This window comes from Melozone crissalis, unplaced genomic scaffold (genome assembly GCF_028551555.1).
Source record: "Melozone crissalis strain CALT ecotype California unplaced genomic scaffold, PUWL_Pcris_2 ptg000005l_1, whole genome shotgun sequence".
In the NCBI taxonomy this organism is placed as follows: domain Eukaryota; kingdom Metazoa; phylum Chordata; class Aves; order Passeriformes; family Passerellidae; genus Melozone; species Melozone crissalis.
In genome coordinates, this window is record NW_026535783.1 from 32,876,309 (window position 1) to 32,898,449 (window position 22,141).

Consider the following 22,141-nt stretch of genomic DNA (forward strand, 5'->3'; position numbering starts at 1 on the left):
CCTGAGTAAGGAGCAGTTGTCTCAAAGAGACAGATTTGGTTATACTGGCATACACTGAGTGTGTGCCCTCCTGCATGCCACCAAGAGATTTTATTTTGAAATTTAAGGATTTTTATCAGCACTGATGACAAAAGCAGCTTCAGAATATGCATGTTTCAACTTGACATTAATGGTTTATTTCTCATCTGCTTGTTCATCCTTGCAATAATGCAGCTTAATTATGATATGGTAAGGAATTGAATGTTTTTTGGTCTTGAGTTGGTTCTTAAATTGAGCTGATCATGGTTCTTGACACTTCAAGTTCCTTAATTTGAAAAGTCACTGAATTTTGTGAATTTTCGGAGGTTTGAGGCTTTGTGCCAAAAGAGACCAAAATAATGACCATTGTCCAAGAAGTACAGGATTCTGAGTTTTGTAATACATGTTGTAATGGCGCTGTCATTTCAGTGCTTCAGCTAATAGCTAAAATAGAGGGGAGACAGGCAGGGGAGGGTTACCTCTCCAGGCCCATTAGAATCTGAAATCACATTTGACTGTGGACTGAAGAATGCTGAAGTAATGAGCTGTCAGATCATGGAGATCTCTCAGTATCTTAGTGCTTTCACATAGGTTTCATGGTGTTCTGAGTTTTTTTCCATTTCTGGTTGGTTTTTGTGGTTTGGGTTTTTTTTAGAAATCGTGTTCATATGATGTACAGCAAACTGTGTAAGTAGGTCAGTGAGTGGAGAGGAAGTAAATGCAGTGTGGAGTTTGGGTGAAAGACAACTTCTGAGGGTCTTTGAGGGAATCAAGTTAGTAGTCACATATATAATAGAAAATTCTTCTGTTTGTATCTGTAGAGCCCAACTTTGTTTTTGCTGATGTGATAAGAGCAGATCCAAACAGCACAGATGGAGAAGATGACAAGATATACTTCTTTTTCACTGAGGTGTCTGTGGAGTATGAATTTGTTGGAAAATTGATGATTCCAAGAATAGCTAGAGTATGCAAGGTGGGAGATAGTTCTGTTTACTTTTACTGTATCTCATAGAATCTTGCATGTGCATGTTAAAAAGCATTCATTATTCTGGACTTACTGCCAGGTAAATGGAGGTGTTTGAATTTAGCAAACCTTAATAAATATGCTGTTCCAGTCAGTTCATTGGAACTGAGAAGGCCTAACAGCTGCTTTGTAAATAAATACTTGATTTGATTTTGCACAGTTGTGAAATTTCAGTACATCTGGGGGTTCTGGTCTTCTCTGGGGGAAAACAAAGCAACCATGACAAAACCCAGAAACAGAAGAAGTGTTGCTTCAGTTTTCATTGTTAATTTTTTTAAACAAGTACATCCCTCTGTGAAGAGGTGACTTTGGTTGGAGCTGAGCAGATAGGATGTGTGTCAAGTGACTTTGAAGTAGCTGTATCCAAACACAACTGTAGCCATGTCCACAGCAAAATAGTTCTTGACTGTGGTGTAGCAGATGGGACTTCTGTGAAGCTGCTACAGCTGCCAGAGCCTGAAGGGAGATGGTCACCAGCAGCCTGATTCTGTCACACTTGCTGTGCTTAAACCTCAGTGTGTTAAGCTGATTCAAATGCATTCTCAGGAGTACTGGTTAAAAGTCTTGCTGATGGAAGTTTTTTCAGTAGAAAATGTTTATTTAACAAAAACTTTTTCAGTGGAATGTATCAATTTCCTTTTTTTCCAACAGGAAATTTATTTGGCTGTTTCATTTTCATGAGGTTGAAAGTTTTATTTTGACTTTACTGTTTGTATTTAAACAGGGAAGTCAAAACATCAATAACAAGTTCATGCCCTTGAGATTTACATTAAACAAGGAGCTTGGAGGCAGGTTTAGATGGGGCTTGCTATTATGGCATTCTGCCCCCTGACAGTGTGCACACTTTAAAAGAGGAATATTGTGGAATATGAGAGCTTCATTTATTATATTGTTATATATTTCAGATTGTTGTTTGAAATAGAAATCAGTGACGGATTGCAAGTCTATAAGCATTTATACTTCATTGTAAGCATGTATACTTAATAAATTTTGCAGATTGCCTTTAATACATTGCTTACACAATTGGATAATGAATGGAAATATTGATACTGTTTCAGTATGACTTTTTATAAGGCAAATATCAGTTCTACAGCTCAATTATCAAATATTTTGAAATACATTTCTAGTCAATATATCTCAACTTAAGCCTTGGTACCTGCAAATCCTTAATAAAGGTGGTAACTTCTAGCAGGATTAAACCATAGCTGGATTTCTTCTAATGAAATGATCAGTGTCAGTCAAGTCTTAAGGCATATTGCAGCATTAGAATTTAAATCAGTTTTGATGTCACCAAACAAATGCAGTATTATGCATTTCTCTTAAAGGACAGTATAGTACTTCCATGCTTGTTTTACTTTTTTCCTATTGATGCATTGTCCATCTCAATTTTTCTGAGTGATGCTGAAGTATAGTTCTCCATTAACTCTCATATTCTCTCATATTTCATCTTCCCTGTATGTGTGATAGAAATAATTTTTCAATATTTTTGTTGAACCAATTTTCCTGTGGCTTTGATACTGTTTTGTATGTGAATGTGTTTACATTTATTGATATGGTTGTAGATGAAGTATTGTAAAGCACCAGGGCTTAGTAATTGCATGCTATATAGCAGTGGTTCTTAAGTGCAAAAATGCTGCTAGCTCTCCTCACAAACACCTTTTTATTTTTTTAATACCATAAGAGGGACCAAGGAGGATTAAGGACCTTGCAAAAGAAATGGACTTCGTTTCTCAAGGCCAGACTGATTTGTACCATCCCTGATAAGAATTTAATTTTCAATGTTATCAATGATGTTTTTATTCTCAAATCTCCGACTTTGAAGGAACCAGTGATATATGGAGTCTTCACCCCACAGCTGTAAGTGTGTTATAGCCTTTTCCTGGATAAGTACCTTTCATCTCAATTGGTTACTACAAGAAAATGATAATTACTCCTGTGTTTTTTTGGGTTTTGTTTTTTTCCTAATTTCTTCCTGAATTAATAGGAATAATGTGGGGTTGTCAGCAGTGTGTGCATACAATCTGTCTACTGTAGAAGAGGTTTTCTCAAAAGGAAAATACATGCAGAGTGCTACAGTGGAACAGTCCCATACAAAGTGGGTGCGATACAATGGGGAAATTCCGAATCCTCGACCTGGTGCGGTAAGTTTCTGTAGTCTTGGATCTCACGACTTTTTCAATGCTCAGCAGGAAACAGACTAGGGAATACTAGTAACCTACTAATGTTTGCCCTCACCTGGTTACTTCTTGTAAAAACTTAATGGGATATTAACATATCACTCAAGTGATATGTTCTGAATTTTTTATCTGGGAATCAAAGTCTTTGGGTTTTGGGTTTTTTTAATTTGGAGTTGTTTGCTAGTTTTGTATTTCACTATTTTGTTAATAATTTTCTCATTGTGAAATAGTGTGTTGCAGTTTACACTAGCAACATCATACACTTTTTGTTCAGATGGAAGGAAGTGTAGCAACTATTGCATTGTCTCAGTAAAATCAGCCTGTTTATCTGGTGCACTGCTCTGCACACTCAAATTTTCCTAAAAAAGTGGGTCAGACTTTTTTTACTTCTTTATGTTCCTTATAGGCATACTGTTGCTAATGCTGAAAGAGGTGATGGTTAAAAGTACTGAAGGTGCATGAGAGCATAGAAGGAATATTGTCCTAAAATACATTTTGGATCCAAACAAAAATTTAGTCCAAAGCCCAGGGATTAGCACATCAAAGTGCTATGAGGTCTGAGGACCTTCCTTGGTGCAATGAGTATTGTGTACAGGTGTGGTTACTGGCCAAAATAATGTGCAGAAGAAAATGTGTGCAGCTGCAGTTAATTGTCTTTATTTTGTACAAGTAAATGATGCAATTTAGTTCTCTTTTTTCTTTTTCACCCTCTCCCTGTCCCCTCTTCTAGTGTATAAACAATGAAGCCAGAGCATCAAACTACATGAGTTCTCTGAATTTACCAGACAAAACATTGCAGTTTGTTAAAGATCATCCTCTAATGGATGACTCAGTGACCCCAATGGGAGACAGACCTCGCCTAGTAAAGCGAGATGTGAAGTATACACAGATTGTAGTTGACAGAGTCAGAGCACTCAATGGCACCATCTATGATGTTATGTTCATCGGTACAGGTGAGTTCTGCAGAACACCTGTTTTTGGTGATGCACTGATTCTTAAGTTTTCTTAGAAAAACTCTTGAGATTTCCATATTTACAGGGCTTTTACAGCAGCTGGTGTAAGAAAAAAAGTAAGGTGTCACAGTAACGGGACAATCTTGGATGCTTTGAAAAAGTATTGCAGGAAAAAAACTGCCGAGCTTCAGTGAATTCAGCAAAACTACACAATTATAATCACCAGCTGGTCATTCTGTGCCCTAAAATGTTATTTCCTGCTCAGAAGTCCTGATGGCAAGTTTAATGATTGCCTTTGACACAGAGTTGTTTGCTAAACAACAAGCAGATTATTGAGACAACTTACAGCAGTTGTGAAGGACTTTTTCATGCTTTTTTTAATTTCAAAGATCTTACTTAAACACATTGCTCTTTTGTTTCAGATCGAGGAGCCCTGCACAAAGCTATCAGCTATGAAAATGGAATGCATATTATTGAAGAAACACAGCTTTTTCCAAATTTTGAACCAGTCCAAACTCTCTTGCTTTCGTCCAAAACAGTGAGTGGTATAAGCGTCATAGCATTTATCTCCTTTTGTTCTTTCATAAAACTTCTTTTGCACCACTTTGTGACCTTGTGACAAGAGACCATGCTGTGCATAGAGCCAGCCAAAGGCTGCATTTGTAATTTATCATGCTGCAGCACTCACATATTGCCTGCTGCATTTCAATATGTTTGGTAGGTGGTAAGCTTCTGGAGTTATTTAGACATAGAGAATGGCTTGAGGAGCACGGGTATGCAGGTCTTCACTTGTTTCTGTGTGCAGAAGCAGGAAACTGTAAGGTGTTTTTAAGAAACTAATTTCAGTTCTGCAGGGATGTAAAAAACCCGACCCCTTGTGGCCACTGCAGATTTGTGTAGAAAAATCCCAGGGATTGAGGTTGGCAGAGGAGTGGTGTGTGGTTCTGAGGAAATAGACCTAAGAATAGAGAACAGTCTTCAAGCATAGGAACTCATAATTGTGTAGTTAATTGACTTCTGCTGTCCCAAATCTTGCGGGCTCCTGCATGCTGATGGTGTCATGAGAGCAGTCCCGTTGCTGCAGCTGTGGGTGAGGACCTCTGGTGAGGTCCTGTTTGCCCACTGGGATGCCAGCTGCAGCTCCAGCTGCATGGCACAAGAGCTGCTGCACACTCCAAACCTGGCAGATGTCCTGCACTGTTTATCAGTTGTTTGGTTTAATCCTAGGGTGCTTTTGGATAGTAGAATGGTCACTGCGTGTAATTTGTTAATGAGTTAGGTTTCTGCCCCTACTTGCTCAGACCTTCACATCCATGAATATATCTGTCTATGCCTAAAGTCACTTGTAGCATCAGTATCAGTGAGGTTTTCTGGGTTTCATAAAGATTGAATGCCTCTTTTGAAGTATCTAGTAGCAATACCAGTATTCAGTAGCTACCTAGTGATCCATACATAAGTGCTCTGCAGCTTAGGGACTTAGGAATACTTTGAAACAACTTTTATTTTTGTGTGATTTAATAAAATTTTGAATGTCAACACGATCAGCTCAGCTTTATGTCATAATTTTTACAAGCTCGTTCTGCATGCTTATTTATCCTTTCATGCTTATAATAAAAAGAAAGGACAGAGTATGTTTTTGCTAGACAAATGGAAAGCAGGATTAAAATGCCTGTGCTTAGTTTTCTGTAAGTATAATTGTATTATTTTTGTATGATATATCACACTGACAACTCACGTATACATCTCTGCAGATATGTATTATTTGTGTGTGTGTGTGCATATATATACACACACACACACACACACACACATACGCGCGTGTGCACACACAAAATACTTGCTTTATCTGCAAAAATGGTTCAAGCTACTTGCTTTGTCAGGGAGTTTTGGCATTTGCCCTGTCACAGAAGATAGTAATTGATAGCTCTTCCAATATATATGCTAATACCTGTTCTTTTAATTGTGGAATCATTCCTACACTGGCTTAATTATGATTTGCCTATTTGAGGGCAGTGCTGAGAAAGAGATGGGCATTAAGCCTGATACAAATACACATCATGTAGCAATTTCAGCACACACTTGGAAGGCTGCTGTAGGAATAACAGCATTGAAATTTATTCACTCTGGGTCCAGGTGCCACATACTCATTGACACTCAGCTGCCCAGTACATTCCCATAAAACCAGAGGTCCTTTTCAGTGATGGGGAATGGGAGTTTGGGTCAGCTGCCAAAGTCATGGTAACTGTATAGTCATAGTACCACCCCGGCAGGGATTCCTGCTGCTTCCCAGCCTGAAAACACAAGTTTCTGCCTCCACAGTCAGTGGCTACTGATGTCCATTGCAGAGCTGGTATCGTGTTACATTTCATGGCATCCCACAGTACTGGACTAATCACAGAAGGGTAATAATTACCCTAATGGTGGGCTTTATACTCAGAAAGGACTCTGGAATCACAGTCCTTTCTGAAAGCATTTTTCAGTAGTCTGTAGGTTCTTCCCATAGTGTGTGGAGGGTGGGCAGTCAGATGAGCCTACAGCAGATCCCCTTAACTCCTGCTTAACTGAAAGGTGTGTCTGGATTTTTTTAAAAATGGTTTGCTCAGCTTGCTGCATGTTCCCTGGAATCTTGGATGTATGAGCTGGGAAGCATGCCAAGACACTATAACCCATGAGCAGTGTTGCACTGTTGCAGTGTAATCCAGCAGAGCACGAGAGTGTGAGCAGTGCTTGGTGCACAGTGGGAATCTTTGAGCAGAATGGGAAGCTTTTCCTAGGAAGTTGTAAGTCTCCAACACTGTAGACTTCCTTCTCTGAGCACTGCAGCACATCCCTTTTTTGAGCTTTGCCTGACAGTATGTAAAGTCACAGTGTACCTTTAGCTATCATTTTCCTTGAGCTCTAGAGCAGACGAGTGAGATACAGCAGCTGCTTACCTTTTATAATAAGGATGAGCGTGGTCTCTTCCTGCTGTGCTCAGAGTCAGACTGCTTTGGGATCCCTGGGAGCAGTGGTTCCAATAGCCACTGTGATTTTTTCCCCTGTCTTCTGTGTCTTGCCAGTGCTGTTTCCTTTGAGTACCACCAGTGTTCTTTCTTAAGTGTTTGACTCTCACAAGGATGATGCTGATGTGGCTGCAGAGATTGGCTGGCTAAAGTGCTGAAGGCAGTAGGGCTGCTTTGGGTTATCACATCAGCCCTACTGCCTGCCCTGTATTGCATGTGCCAGCGTGGCAGCCTTGCCTTACCTCACAGAAGGATTATTGCATTAATATTTCTGGGAAAATGGATAAAGTCGTAGTTAGACATGGTTACTTTCCGCATACCTGTTCCAGTTTTTTGTTGTCTTTTTGCACTTTTCAGCATTGCTGCAATATTTCCAAGACAACTTTGTAGAGACAAAAGCTAATCAAATGCTTACTCTACTGAGGCACCACTTTTTACAAAAAAGGCTGTATGTATGCTGCTCTTCAATAACACTTAAATTGGTCCATGAATTGGGTTGTTTGGGTTTGAACAAGTGATTGGCTGTGATGTTTTTTTGTTGTGCTTTGTTTTCTTTAGGGCAGAAGATACCTCTTTGCTGGTTCAAATTCTGGTGTGGTGCAGTCTCCATTGGCATTTTGTGACAAGTATACCACTTGTGTTGACTGTGTTTTAGCGAGGGATCCTTACTGTGCTTGGAAACCACTTGAAGCTTCCTGCATTGATATTTTTAAAGAAGGTGAAATGGAAAGGTAAGAGTATTCTTTGATGACCTTACAGTTGCAATCAATATGTAATCAGTCTTGGAATTTTCTAATTTCCAATTTCTAATTGGAATTTTAGAAATTGAATGTTTTCAAATACAGACTTTTTCCTATCCATTTATGTCTGCTGTTGCTGTTTAGATGATCCTTATTAATACAAGGCGATGGGCAGACTTTAGAAAACAAGATTTGAAGTTGTAATGGTTGAACTTCCTTTTACAGGAACTGGATTCAAAACATAGGTGGAGATGCATCTTCTTGTTCTGGTGAGTCAGTCTTCAAAGAGCTCCTTCATATGTCTAGGTGGAGTGGTGAGAGAGTTTTGTTTTTGTGATTACCTGGACATTCATTTACATTGTAATAGGTATGGGATTCTGCTTTGAATATTTGAGCATCTGTACAACCTGCATGTTGTCTTAAAAACTGTCTGTGTTTGTATGCATTTCAGTGTGCAGTGCACAACCCCCTGAAATGAATGGGGGCACCTCAACAGTGACTTGTGAATGAAAGCAATACCAGAAGTACTTCTAATGCAGAGGCCTCTGTCTCTTTGATGCAGCATTTGACATTCTACTGTGAGCTTTGACAAGTGCTTGGTTATTGCTGCTAGATCAGATTAAATTGTTCTGAAAAAAAAGCTGGTTTTATGGTGAAAAGGGAGGGGGAACTTAGAACATGATATAGAGCAGCGTGAAGTACCTTTCATAGTGCTTTAAAGCAAGTAGCCACAGGTCCTTTCTTTGTCCTGTGTGCTGCGGCCACCAGATGAAGGAGATCATAAAGTGGAGTAGAGTTACAGGAGATTATAGCTGCAAGTTGAAAAAGCTCTTAAGAGTCTGATGTCTACTCACTTTTTATTTATAATCCAAGCAAAGTGTGGACCGCCATGAGAGCTTTGCTTTTTATTCTTTTAATTAACTTATGGGATGCCATAAGTTGCAGGTGTGCCATAAATGCAAATATCCTTTTTTTCAGAAGAGAGTTCCTAGTTCAGTTTCCTCTTGGATACTTTGTAGTTGCTACTTTACTTAAAATGCACTGATTAGATATAAGGTGAGACCAAGTACAGTATCTTTCCCAAATAGTGACTTCTCAGGTGCACGCTCAATTGTGGATCAGTGAGGTCTCACCTTTATCTAGAAGTGAGGCTGTCTTAGAGTTGAGGTGTCCTGTCTCTTAGTTTGTCTTGATGTTCCACGTGCAGCTTGGTATTCTACTGGGATTCTTGCATGCTGTCCACCTGGTCTTGTGAGGTGAATGCCATAATCTTCATGCTTCCAGTAAGACTGTAAAACAGTCTGGTGAAGCTGTACAGATTAGAGCAAACTGGAATCATTGCTGATACTCTGCACATTTATTTTGATGTTCCAGATAAAGTAAGAGAGAATCCCCTACAGCATACATTCAAGCATGGGAGCACAGCAGAACTCAAGTGTTCTCAAAAGTCCAATCTGGCACAGGTAGTTTGGAAGTTCAAAGATGATGTGCTGAGAGTGGAGAGTCCCAAGTACCGTCTGCTGGAGAAGGCACTGCTCATCTTCAATTTATCAGAAGGAGACAGTGGTGTTTACCAATGTTTGTCAGAAGAAAAAGTGAAAAATAAAAAATTTTCCCAAGTGCTGGCTAAGCATGTTTTGGAACTGAAAAAAATGCAGCATACCACGGTGGGCCCCACTGCAACAGCTGCACCAACAGAAGGTAATAGTGATGTGCCAAAAGTGTCAGCTGTGTCAACTGAGGGGTCCACTGCTCACATCTCAACCACTCACATGGTACCAGTAACCACAGTAAGGATATTAACAAAGCCCATTGGCCCTGTCCTAACAAGTGTAGCCTCCAACACCGAGCTCTTCAATTCAATTCCTGATGCAGTCCCGGAAAAGACAATGTTCCTCAAGTCAAATGATAACTTCCTGTTGATGTTTCTCTTCCTCTTCTTTTTCATTCTCTTTTTGTGCCTGCTCTCCTACAACTGTTACAAAGGCTACTTGCCAGGGCAGTGCTTGAAATTCCGCTCTGTGATGCTGCTTGGTAAGAAGAAAACGAAGTCAGATTTTTCTGATTGCGAGCAAAGTGTGAAAGAGACGCTGGTGGAGCAGGGCAGCGTCAGCCACCAGAGCGGGGAGCAGCCCAAGCCTGCGCACGACACCGGCTACGAGACAGAGCCCGATTGTGGGAACAGCCAGCTGCAGGCTGGGGACTCGCAGGCCTCCCGCGAGGGGGCCAAGGACAAGCCCTTCGACGTCAAGTGCGAGCTCAAGTACGCCGACTCGGACGTGGAGGGGGACTGAGGGAGCCCGGGTCCCTCTCGGCGGCGGAAGTGAGCTGTGCTCCTGTGGCTGGCTATTTGAGCACGGAGAGCCTGGGTGTGACAGCTAAGCCATGGCAGGGGTCACATGCTTAAGCTGTACAGCAAGCCAATTTTCGTTCAGATCTCAGCAGATTAGAGAAGTGATGTACTTGTCTGGAGACCATAGCATCTTGTGTTGTACTGTCTTTTTTTCTGTTTTTTTTCAAATGGCCAGTTTCAGATCACCACTTGTTTATTCCCAGTTTTCCCCCCCACTGAGCACTTTGCTCTAGTGAAGCTACTTGCTTGTTCTTTGGCCATATACTTCGATAGAGGAAAAGTAACTTCATAATTCAGTTGGCTTTAAAAAGTAATTCAGTCTTCACATATTTTTAGTTGCCATTAAAAAAAGATCTAGTTTCATTTAATTCCAAATTGGAAATTGAGTTTAGTTTATCAGATTGGTAAATTATAGACTTTTGTCCAGATTGGGACATTTTTTTTCTTTGCTTCTAGTGATTGTTTTTAGTTTTATGCTTTGTTTTGGCACACTAGGTATCTTTAGTTGGTTAAAGTTAATTTTTTTAACTGCTCTACAAGTATCTTAGATTTTAAGGTATAATGGGGATAGCATTGCCTTGATTTGTGTAAGACTCAGGGATAATCTTGTTTAAAGGCTCTTTTCTTTGCTGCTTTCTAGAAATGTAGGTACAACAATATCAGTACAAAACATGGAGTAAGTGGGGAATGGGGAAGGAGGAAACAAATGCTTTTCTTTTTTTTTTTTTTTCTCTTTTTATTTAGTTTTTTTTTCCTCCCCCCCACCAGCCAGCCAGCTGGACATAGTCACATTTTATTTTCTATACAAAACTGGATTTTTTTTTTTTCTTTAGTTTATAGAACAGTACAGGCAAGCAACTGTCAATTAGCAGTGACAAGGAAAGAGGTTTCTTGCATTGTGGAAGCAAAACAGGAATCAAGAAGAATTAACTCCCAACAATTCAGCTGGTGACTCACTGGAATGGACTGTTAGGACACAGCCTGATGAGAAAACGTTGCTGATTTTTTTTCTTCTTTTCAGATTCAGAAATAACTCAGCTTCTTTTTGTGACAAATTCTTGCAGCGTCACCCTTTCTGGATGATACCTTCACTCTCCTGTGCAACTGGAGACTGAAACTGGAGCTGCTTAAACAATCAGTCCTTTGAACTGTTTATGTGAATCATTCCTGCTAACGTGAAAGTGTGCATTTGTTCTCAGCCTGGTTCACAGCAGCACTGTTTGTCTGTAAAAGCATTTTATGTGTGCAGTACAGTCCTGAAGAATTGTTCCTCTCACTGCTTTGTTCTGTAAATATTGCTAGAAGTAGAATACATTTTAACAGTAAATAGCAGTATGCCTGGGCTGCTTTTCTGTGTTGAACCTTCATGCAAACATAATTTAGACCATCTTAGTGTAAACAGTTTATATTTTATAAGATTCAGTTTGGTTTTATTTTTCTATTTTTAATTATGTACATATAACAGAATAAATATTAAAATAAATTGTATTACATCTTGGCTTTTCTGAAATGTGACACAGTGACACAGTGCTTTCCATTTGGCAAGCACTAATGTTCCTTGTGATTTCCTTGGGGGGAATGTAAAAACTTTGTAATTAATTTGAAGCAGCCTCTCAGCTTCAACTAAATGGGTTTTATAACCCAGGGTGGGGAGGTGGGAAGGACAGGAGAAAAACAGCATGGGAGAAGGAGGAAAGTGCTCTTCTCCTGAGGCCTAGGGACACTTCCTCTTACCTTTCTAAAACTCATTTGTTTTTTTGCATTATTTCTTCATTGTGTGATGTATTTCTTACAACTTCTTTCCTTAGTACCCTTTTACTTTCTTTTCTGTCCTCTTCTGTCACACAGCCTCATCTCCTATACCTTTCCCTCCTACTGGTACCTCCTTTTTGTCCTGTGTGGGAAGTGATTCACCTCCTTCACCCACCAGTACCCAGCCTGATGTTTGGTCTAGCAAAGACCCTGTAAAGGTCATGTTGTTGCCACCTTTCCTAAGTGACCAGGCACAGCATGTTAGTGTCCGGGGACCCTTCCACCTCTTCTGCCAAGCCACAGGTAAGTTGGAGGACCCCTGTATAAGCCAGCACTTTCTGCATTAAAGGTTTAGCTATGTCACCATGTATGAATCTTAACTTTTGTGATGTTTGGGGGTGGGGGGAAAACAAGAACAAAGAGAGGCGGTATCAGGATGCCAACATGCATCAGGGTGCTAATGTGCTCCTACCAAGAATAAGTCACTGCGAGTACCATGCTGTATCACAGAGGCTCTGGTTTCAGCAATCACTTCAGTGTGTTGATCAGCAGTTGATTTTATTTGGCTCACTTGCATGCTGAAGGAATCCAGTGAATCAGGATTGCATATGGATGTTTAGCAGCCAGATATTTTCGTTGTCAGAGTGTATGCAGTTTAAGAAATGCACTTCTACTGAATTTGAACTTGGCATGTTTTGTGGACTAGGTCAGTCATTTCTTTTTCCATCTTATTTCAAGTGGTGAAGTACATACAGTAATAACTTCCATTTTATAGCAGATATATTATCTGAGGTGTGCAGGAGGACAAAGTTTTTTTTTTCACTGCAATTCAGCTTTTTTCCCCAGTTTTTGTTTGGATTGTTACAAATTACAATTTGTAATTGTTGGTTTAAACTAAGTATGATTTAATGGATCAAAACAGGTCTTGTATGTAATCTTCTTCTTTAAAAGAAGAAAGTGTATAGATTGAATATAAAAAGTAGTGTTGTTCCGTATTGGCATCTCCGTTAGTGTTATATGGAAGCAGATCAAAATGCTTAAGTCTTTATTAGCATAGATCTTAACAAAGGCACTATTTGTATTTCCATGGCTAAAAGGAACAACAGTGGGATGAAGGCTCTTTCACAGACTAGAATCATTCAGATTGGAAAGCACTTTTCAGCAGTAATTTGTTCACTTTTGCAATAGGCAATTCGGAAACTTGGTAGTCCACTATGAAAAAAAAAGTTACAATAGCACAGAAGATTTAAACAGTTTGATAATTGTGCTACAGACCTAGACTTCATTTTAGAATTACTTTTTTTCATTCAGCAGTGCCCATCTTAACGTGATGCTGATGCTGCTCTTAAAAGTTGTCAGTAATTGTGTTTGCCCTAGTAATCAATTTAGGAAGGAAGGTACAGTGTCCTAAAGTCAGCATGTGGGCTTCATTCCTCAGGAGGTGTAGGGGGTGAATACTGGAAGAAACTCTAAACAACCCCCTGAAATCCAAAGGATACAGAAATGGCACAGGGTGGGGCCAAGGTGACCCAGCTATGGAAGTGCTTCTAATGCCTGTCAAAGCAGGGAAGGACTGAACTTTGTATTATGGATAGAGTTTTTGCTCCCTTTGGGAAGCAAGGCAATTGGCTGACACATCACACTCTTCTCTTACCCAGAATTAACGATTTCAGTCTCTTGATTTAAAAAGCAAACCACCAAATGCAGACCAGCACACAGAACTGGTGCAAATATTTGCATCTTTCTGGGTCCTGCACATGAGGATGTATGAATTCATCTTGAGTGGGGGTGGCTAAACAATTGCTTTTGCAAGGAAGGTCTCTCTTTGGATTTGTTCAAATTTGTCCAATGTCAGTTGATATTTCTTTATACCAACATAGCTTTAGTGGAACATGATTTCTCTCGGCTATGAATATAAGGTAAAATGTGTTTGCAAGGAGCAAAAGGGTTAAGTAAGACTGGCAGAGAGTTAAACGTTGTGCCTGGTTGTCTGCAAGAAAGGATATGGCATCAGTAATTGTATGATGCAAATACATAGATTGCCACATCATCCAGTAAAACCTCAAAGCCTATTTTTAATTAAGTTTCTAACTTAATTGTTATTTTATCAGAATTGCTGAATCTCTTCCCTTTTTTAATTGTAAATATCTGTTTCAAGCTGTCTGGAAACTCAGCAGGAGTTGGTGAGTTATTTTGTTCATCTCTTACTCATCCCACATGTTTTAACCTGAAAGCTTGTCTGGGGATAAGTCTTTACAACCTTGTAACTGGCTCATTTCCATAAGGTAAAGTTAAGTGGATACAGCACGAACAGCACTAGTGGCAAACTGCTATATTTTTTCTGAGAAATAAGTTTTTAAAAGCATGGAATACTCCTGCTCTTCTGGAAAAGGGAGGAATAAATCTCCCTTGGCAAATTTGCTCCCAGTTTGTCTCTGCTCCCTCAGAGATTCTCACATTTCTCCAGAGACCTGTCTGCCGTATGTGAATGGGCAAACATTAGGTTTCCTGTGTACTTTCTCTAATATAAGTTTTCTCTCCCATTACAGAATTTTAAAAACTTTTAGAGGCAGTTCAGGTGAGTTTCAGATAAATTGAACAAAATACTGCACCGTCTGGTTCAGGGAGAGGCAGTGAGTCGGTGGTGTACGCACCTGCTGTATAATTTCTCTGGTGTGCTCTGCTGGAATTAGGTATAGTAGGAACAGGTTTTTTTCCAGAGTTTTGGTTTTGCTGGAAGATGCTTTACTGGCACCTCCTCCCCCAGCTTTAGAGTAGTATCTCCATGTCCATAATTTCACAGACAAAACTAAAATATGGTGAGTGTGCTGTGCAGTAGTTTAAATGCTTTTGTAATCAAACACTGAAGAATCCTGTACTTCGCCTGCATATCAAGCCTCTGTGTGTACATGGTGTCAAGATGATACCCTCCCTTGATTCATCTGTAGCTGGAGATTTTACATTTTGGATTGTTTTCTTTCTTGGCAAAAAAAAAAAAAAAAAACCAACACTAGTTTCGACATAAAAGTTCTGTGAACTTGGAAATACACTTTCAAGGAGTTACTATTTCATGGAGATACTGAGATGGGTATCTGATAACATGTACAATGCCTGTTCCCTGTGGTTATGCTATTTTGGGAGTACAAGAAAGTTTCCCACATCTGTGGAAGAAAAGATCCATAACTTGCAAGAACCATAATTGCAAGTAGATCACTAGAGATTCCTCTTCGGTGGAGCCTGAAGAGGAAAGACATGCAGAAGGGTGGGGAATTTTTTTTTTCCTCAGGAGGAGGAGGTCACCTGTCAGAGCCTGGCTTACCCATGGAAATGAGTAATTCATTCTTGGGAGAGGATTTTTTGCATCATTTGCATGATTGCATCAGCCGTGGTGCCCTGGGGTGGTCTGGTGTGGTGTAGAGCTCAGTCAGGAGAGGCATGGAGGTGTGCAGCAGCCAGAGCAGAATGAGCCTGCCTAGGAATGTTCTTTGTGCTGGGAAGAGTGTCTGTCCAGAGTGATGTGACAGCATTTACATTACAGCATATCACTATCTTACAATTGACTTTACTTGGGTTGTTACTTCTCTGTTCTTACAAGAACACCAATATCAAATAGCACTTTTTCATACACTTGTGTTTTATAACCAGTTGAAGTTGGTAAGTGGCTCTTCCTTACAGCTTTGGAGAGATACGATATTAGTTTTTGAAATGTGAGAATGGTTTAATTGGTAGCCTTGAAAGGAAAAGCTCTGAATCTTCTAGGACAAACCAATCCACTGAAAAAATATTTCAACACTTTAGAAGATTTTCAAATTTTTATGCAGTATATTTTGAGATTTGAGCAGTGATGCTTTCATGAAGCAATACCATGACTTTAATCTGTATGCTTAATCTTCCTGTGGGCAAGTTTGCACCTTGTTAAACAATTTCATATCCCACTTTATTAATTGTCACCTCAACAGACCTTTTATCACGTGCTATTTGATTTGATTTCACTGTATTTGGCTAGTTATTTCTTAGCCATTAATTTGTCATTTTGTGGGTTTTACCTCTTTTTTTCAGTTATTTTTGCACTGATTATACATTGCTTAACAACACCATGGCACTATCAAACCTTTCCTGTGTGCAGATCTCTGACATGCCACATGTTTATTATTATTTAGGATGCATTTAGAAAACCAATTGAAAAATTAAGATTGTTCCTTTAATATATGACAGAAAAGGACTTGGAAGTTTTATAAAATTCAATAAATATTGCAGATCCATTTTGCATAAAACTCACAGACATTAAACATACCTTTGGTACTTTAGATTGTGTTATCTTAGGATGTAATTTTCTTACTACAATGCTGGCATTTTTCAGACATGGGGCCTGCTGATACCCTCCTAGCTAAGTCTGCATGCAAAACCAACAGCATTAAACACCTTTGTAAGTGCTGCGGTTACCTGAGCTCTGATGTGAGCTTTATAGTGATTCCTGTAATAAAATTGAAAATTAATTTTTATTAGTGACAAGGATGATGCATTCTTGAATTCTGGCACCAGCATCAGATTTTGAAACATTTTTGTAAAAATTTTTCTTTGTTGTGCAGTTTAATGTAGAAAGACTGTGGTCACAGTATGAAATACCTGGAAAGGTGTGCAACAAGAAGGCCTTTTTGTTTCGAGTTTTGGTTTTTTTGGTTTTTTTTTTCCTTTTTGATTGTTGTTGCTTTTGGGATGATTTTTTGTTGTTGTTTGGTTGGTTGTTTTGTTTTGTTTTAACTTTATATTAGTTTTCCAGTAAAGACTAGAAGAAGTTCAATGTGAAAATAATTTAAGCATAAGGCAAATTAAAAAGTATCAGGCATCAAATTTAAAAAGAGGAGAGCAAGAAAAAAACGAAGTGGAACCAAAAGCATCTTGTGATTTTTTCCTCAGAAGATTTCATTAATTTATTGTTTTCCTACATTTCACAGTGTGCAGCTGATTGCACTCGTACAGGTTTTTCCTGCAGAATGGGTAATAAGGTGCAGTTGGGAAACATGTTGTGTGGCTTTTCATAGTTTACAAATGATCAAAACATAAAGAAAGACCCTGAAGTACCTTGGGAGATTCAGTGCCCTTGGGACTAGCAGCTGCAGCGGGCAGTGGTCCCAGCTGTTGCAATGTGTGTGGAACACTTGTGGCCGCACGCCTGCTGCAGCGTGTCCCGTGCACACCCCTTGGTGTTCTGTACGCTCACCACGCACGCTTGCTGCTGCATCTTGTGTCAGCACAGGGCTTGGGGAAACAAAGCCCTTGCATGGTTTTCAGAGCTTTCCGCTGGTAAAAAACCCAGGTTTTCACCAGTTTTTACCCTCAGACGGTTTGAATAAGCCACCCTTTTGAGAGAGCAGCTTGTTAAGAATTCTGTTGAGGCCAAGGCAAAGAGCTGGCGCCTCTGTGCAGGAGTACCTCTGAAGAAGCACCTTCGTTCAGTTGTGTAGTTCAGCTTTTCAGCTTGCTTGGGGATTGGGTGCTGCATAGACTGTCAGCAGAGATGAACTGCCTGGGTCACAAAATGGCAGTATTCTCCATTTGAATTTGATGTACACAGTTCTGGGAGACTGCAAGGGAGCAGAATCTGCACCAGCTTTTGTATGAAGGTACAAGCTTCTCCTTTTAGGTTTGAATAAAAGGAGAAGCTTGCTTCACACTGGGGGCTTTGAGACCAAAATGCCTTTTGGGATGTCTTCTCTCAGGAGGGAGAGGGATTCACTTAGGTGTGTATTTCCTTCTCTGTACCATTTGTTTGCAGAAGTTTACCTGACCTCCCAGTTTAGCCTTTCTTTTTTTGCAGTTCAGCATAAATATTTCAGCTTTTTCTCCCTGCCTATGTGGAACTCTTGATTCAGTAATGTCTCAGCTTGAAGCAGTACCCTGGTAATGACTGCTACACGCTGGCCATGATTGAGCACCTGCATTTCCCAGCCCTGCCTAGTGAGATGTGATGGGTTTGAATCTGGACCATAACCACAATTTTATGCTGTTTTCCTCAGAATATCTTTTTACCCCCTGCCAGCCAGGATTGCAGCCTAACTACCACATACACTTGTTTTTCTTCCCCGTGAGAGCTACAGCCTATAGACTTGTAATTAACAATCCATTGATGTGATAAACCGAGTACTAATTTAGACCAAAGTGGTCATCTTTTTAAAACTATTTCAGCAGAAACTGCTGCCAGAACTGTCTCAGCATATTGTGTGCATTGTCCCCACAGTGGAGATGAAAATCTCATTTCCATCTCTTCAGTTATCTTCCTGCTAGATTTACCTGTCAGACAAAGCAAAAGCAGTAGTTTGTGTTCTCTGGAGAACAGAAGTGATTTTTGGAGAGCATGTTACTCCCTAAAATATTTTCTCCAATTTTCCTCACTTTATTTTAAAGCTTATTGTAGTGGCCTTGTTAACTGATAGGATGGCAAAAAATATTTAGGCAAACACAAAGTGCCAGGGGAAGTTTAGGCTGGACATCAGGAAAAAGTTATTCAGAGAAAGAGTGATTTGGCATTGGAATAGGCTGCCCAGGGAGGTGGTAGATACATCATCATCCTTGGAAATGTTTAAGGAAAGACTGGATGTGGCACTTAGTGCTGTGCTCTAGTTGATAAGGGGGGTGTTAGGTTATAGGTGGGACTTGAGGATCTCTAAGGGCTTTCCCAACCTAGTTAATTCTGTCATACTGTGAAAGCAGAACCTTTTTTTTTGTTTGTTTGTTTGTTTTTGGTGACAGTCCCTGGTTCTAGCTTACTAGTGCTTCACCAGATTTTTTTTTCCACTATTATCCAGGTTCCAATTGCAAAACCTTTATATGGACACTCCTCAGTGAGCATGCAGATAAATGCATGAACAATTACAAATTGCATTTTTCTCCAATGGGGCAGTCAGCTGTGTTCCCCACCTGCTTTTAAATTCCACTCTGAGAAGATGGATGCTGTGTCCTGCTTGCACCTACTCTAGAGTCACTAGTGTAGGTGCTCTGTCCCACCTCTAGTGACTGGTTGCTGCTTCCAGCTCTTATGTGGTTCACGTTCCATAGGAAGCACTTCCTGCTTCTCATCTGCCATAATTAGGCTGCATCAGCTTGTGGTGTTGATGTTACACAAAGGGATGGGTAATGTAATGAAGCACTAGGTGTCTGAAGGACCTTATGCATTCTTCAGTGTGAAACACTTGATATTGGAAGTAATATTCTCTGGCATTTCAGAGAGATCTGTTTTCTTGGCTTCTTACTGGCTTTTTTTCCATTGCTGTCAAGCTTGTCTTCTAGAATGAATTGCCCTGATGTAACAATCAAACACCAACCAATGAAGGTACAAAAAAATGCACCTCTGTTTATAGGGGGTACAGGCTATGTAACTTGCACTCTGTTTTCAGAAAACTGCTAAAATGCTTGTCTCAATTTAAATATTTTTTTCTGCCCACTTTTCCAATCAACTTCCCTCTGATGGCTTCACTTCATACTGATTTATTATTCAGTGTCTTATCAGCAGCAGTGACTCATTCTGGTACAACTCAAGAAACTGTGACCAGCCCTAAATCTTTCATTTGCATACTGAGTAGTGCTGGTGGTAATGTTTCATATTAATGATTGGCTAACCTCTTCCTGGCCTAACTTTGATGTCTATTTAAAAGAAAACCTTCCTGCATCCAGATTGTAGTGCCTTTTTAAAACTTAATCCCTGCTCCAGATGAAAGCTTCCTGTATGACCTTGGTTTTCAGAAATCTGGGATGTTTGCTTCAGTAGAATTCTGCAAAGCCGCAAGCTTGATAACAAGCATTAAATCCAGATGCCGTTCTTAATCTGATGCACGTGGTGAGCTTTGAAAGAGGTTTTGATGTGTATTGGGTTATACAAAGGAGGTTTTATGTAAACCTGAACTTCCCATCCCTGTGATAGCCTCTGATAGCAATTCTTTGTCTAGATTATAGGAATTTGTGTAAAAGACTTTTTGTTACCCTGGTAGAATTTCTCTCTGGGATACCTGTCAATTATCTTCACTGGATTTCAGTTTGCTGTCAACTTGCAGAAATTATTAGCTGGAGTGTAGGTTTTCTGATGGCTCCTGCTTGTGTACTAACTCTCCTGTCTTGGAAGTGTTTTCATGAATGTAGGGAAGTCTTGTTCAAATGCTACCCTTCTAGCTTCAAATGCTACCCTCTAGAAATGAGGGAGGCCTTGTGCTGAACCACCACCAGTGGTAGCACAGCTCAGGTTTTATAAGGTAGCTTCACTGGGCTGCTTTTGAAATGTCTCCACACTCTCTGCACATGGCAGTGCATGGCCAGTGCTCACTCTTGCTCCCCCTGCCTTATGTCACTGAGCTCTGCTTGATCCATAATCTACTTCTTTTAAATTAGTGTTTCCAAGCTGTCTTGAAAACCACATGTCTATTAGGATGTGATGCGTATATGGCAAATTCTTAATTTGGTCCAGCTTAGCAGGGCACATCCCCATGCTGCTCTGAATCTGTAGCTGTATACTTCAGTTCTTTCAGTCTGGTTTTATTTACTTAATTCTTTTAACCTTAGGTCACATTTACACCAATAACCCAGTGAATGCATTCAGACTGTGGGTAGAAGATAACAAGCAGTTTCAGTGGTTCTGTGCTAACAATGGTGGTTGAATTTTTTGTCTCATGGAAAATATTGAGAAATACTCATCTTTATATTAAATATGTGGTTTTTGTAACCCAGCCTGACTTGACATTTATCAGAGAACCCATTGTGCTGGCAGAAACTACAAGGGCCATTGCAACTCTGGCCATTACTACCTGGGCATTATCATTTCATTCAAACTACTGAAAACAGAGAAAATTAAATCTGTGTGGGAAAGAAGCAAATGCTTCCACAGACACTGGAAATTTTGAAGGCCTTATGCAAAGAAAAGGGTAATTCAGATAATGATGCAAAGTTTCTTGTATTTTTGTTTGATAACTGTTAAATTCCCCTTCTAAAATCATCAAGGTGGTGAAGTTGATTTTATTTAATCATGTGTAACTAGTGTAGTTTATTGAAGCAATGTTTTTGAAGTTAACTGTTTGAAATGTATTTCATGGCTGCTTAGACATAGTTACTTATGTACCTGTCCTGGTGTGCTGTTTAATTCTCTGCTTGAATATTATGTTTTAATAAAATGACTTTCTTAAAATCTTTCAAGCATTCCTAACATGGATGGCAAAGTAAGTAGATCAGGTCAGAAACTTGTATTTTAAAGGTTGCACTAGACATGTAAAAACATTTGTATTATAATGACAGTTAAGAAAAAGCAGAGTATATGTTTTTATTATTTTCCTTTAGCTTCAAAAATTATTTCCCTAACCATTACATTGGAGTCTGAATTTCTCACCATAGAGTTGTAGAAAATTTGCATTTAACAAATGTGATTCAAAATTTTTGCAGATGAAACTGTGTCACAGTGTATTTTTTTTTTGTATTGATCCATCCTGAAAATGAAAGTAGAGAAGGTAATTGCCTGAAAGTTGGAAACAAGCTGCACTGAAACAGGATCAGGAAAACCCTGAGTACTGCTTGCATCTAAATTTTGCTGTCAACCAGTGTAAGTGGGGATGAGTGTGTATCTCTGGGGATTTCCAGTGCTTCTGACTGCACAGAAAAACAATGGAAGGGTAAAATTGCCTACCTGCACTTCATAAGGGGCTAATCTGAACCAACACAGCTTGCAAAATTTCATGTATAAGGAAATTGCTGCATTTTAATCTCTTGGTGAAATGTGGATGTAAGCTGAAATTCTGGCAATTTTCCAGCACAATTGGGATCTTCAGCACTAGAAAATAGAGCAGGTTCTCTGGTGTGAATAGTACATTTGAAATAAGTTTTGGGAAGTGTCCTGCACTAAACATGCTCCTGCCTTGCATGTCTCTAAAATGGCACTTAGAGATTTTGATTTTTTTGCTGTGCTTGCACTTACCATTCCTCCCATTTGTCCAAATTCCAACTTCAGATTTAGGTTACTGAATAATTTGTCCCTGGTTCCAGACTTCCCATGAACGTAGTGATATGTAACCTATCTGCGGTTAACTGTAGAATGAGTGCAAACATCCATAAAACACGTTTGGAAAGAACGGGTATGTGCTAGACCAG

At 39.6% G+C, this 22,141-nt stretch overlaps 1 protein-coding gene across 11 annotated transcripts in view; it reads left to right on the plus strand.

The window, feature by feature from the left end:
* The window catches only part of SEMA4D (semaphorin 4D), a 99,676-nt gene that overhangs the window by 71,657 nt on the left and 5,878 nt on the right, over window positions 1-22,141 (plus strand). For 5 of the 11 annotated variants that reach the window (XM_054281204.1, XM_054281224.1, XM_054281195.1 and 2 more), the window contains 9 exons: window positions 840-991; window positions 2,724-2,899; window positions 3,027-3,183; window positions 3,950-4,172; window positions 4,595-4,710; window positions 7,733-7,905; window positions 8,140-8,183; window positions 9,289-10,177; window positions 12,116-12,264. In XM_054281204.1, the coding sequence (XP_054137179.1) occupies window positions 840-991; window positions 2,724-2,899; window positions 3,027-3,183; window positions 3,950-4,172; window positions 4,595-4,710; window positions 7,733-7,905; window positions 8,140-8,183; window positions 9,289-10,177; window positions 12,116-12,176 (1,991 nt within the window). In that variant the 3' untranslated portion in view covers window positions 12,177-12,264. Of the gene's footprint in view, window positions 1-839; window positions 992-2,723; window positions 2,900-3,026; window positions 3,184-3,949; window positions 4,173-4,594; window positions 4,711-7,732; window positions 7,906-8,139; window positions 8,184-9,288; window positions 12,323-14,177; window positions 14,305-21,197; window positions 21,220-22,141 lie in introns of those variants that run through there. The other 6 variants (XR_008483271.1, XM_054281266.1, XM_054281256.1 and 3 more) reach the window with 6 other exon arrangements.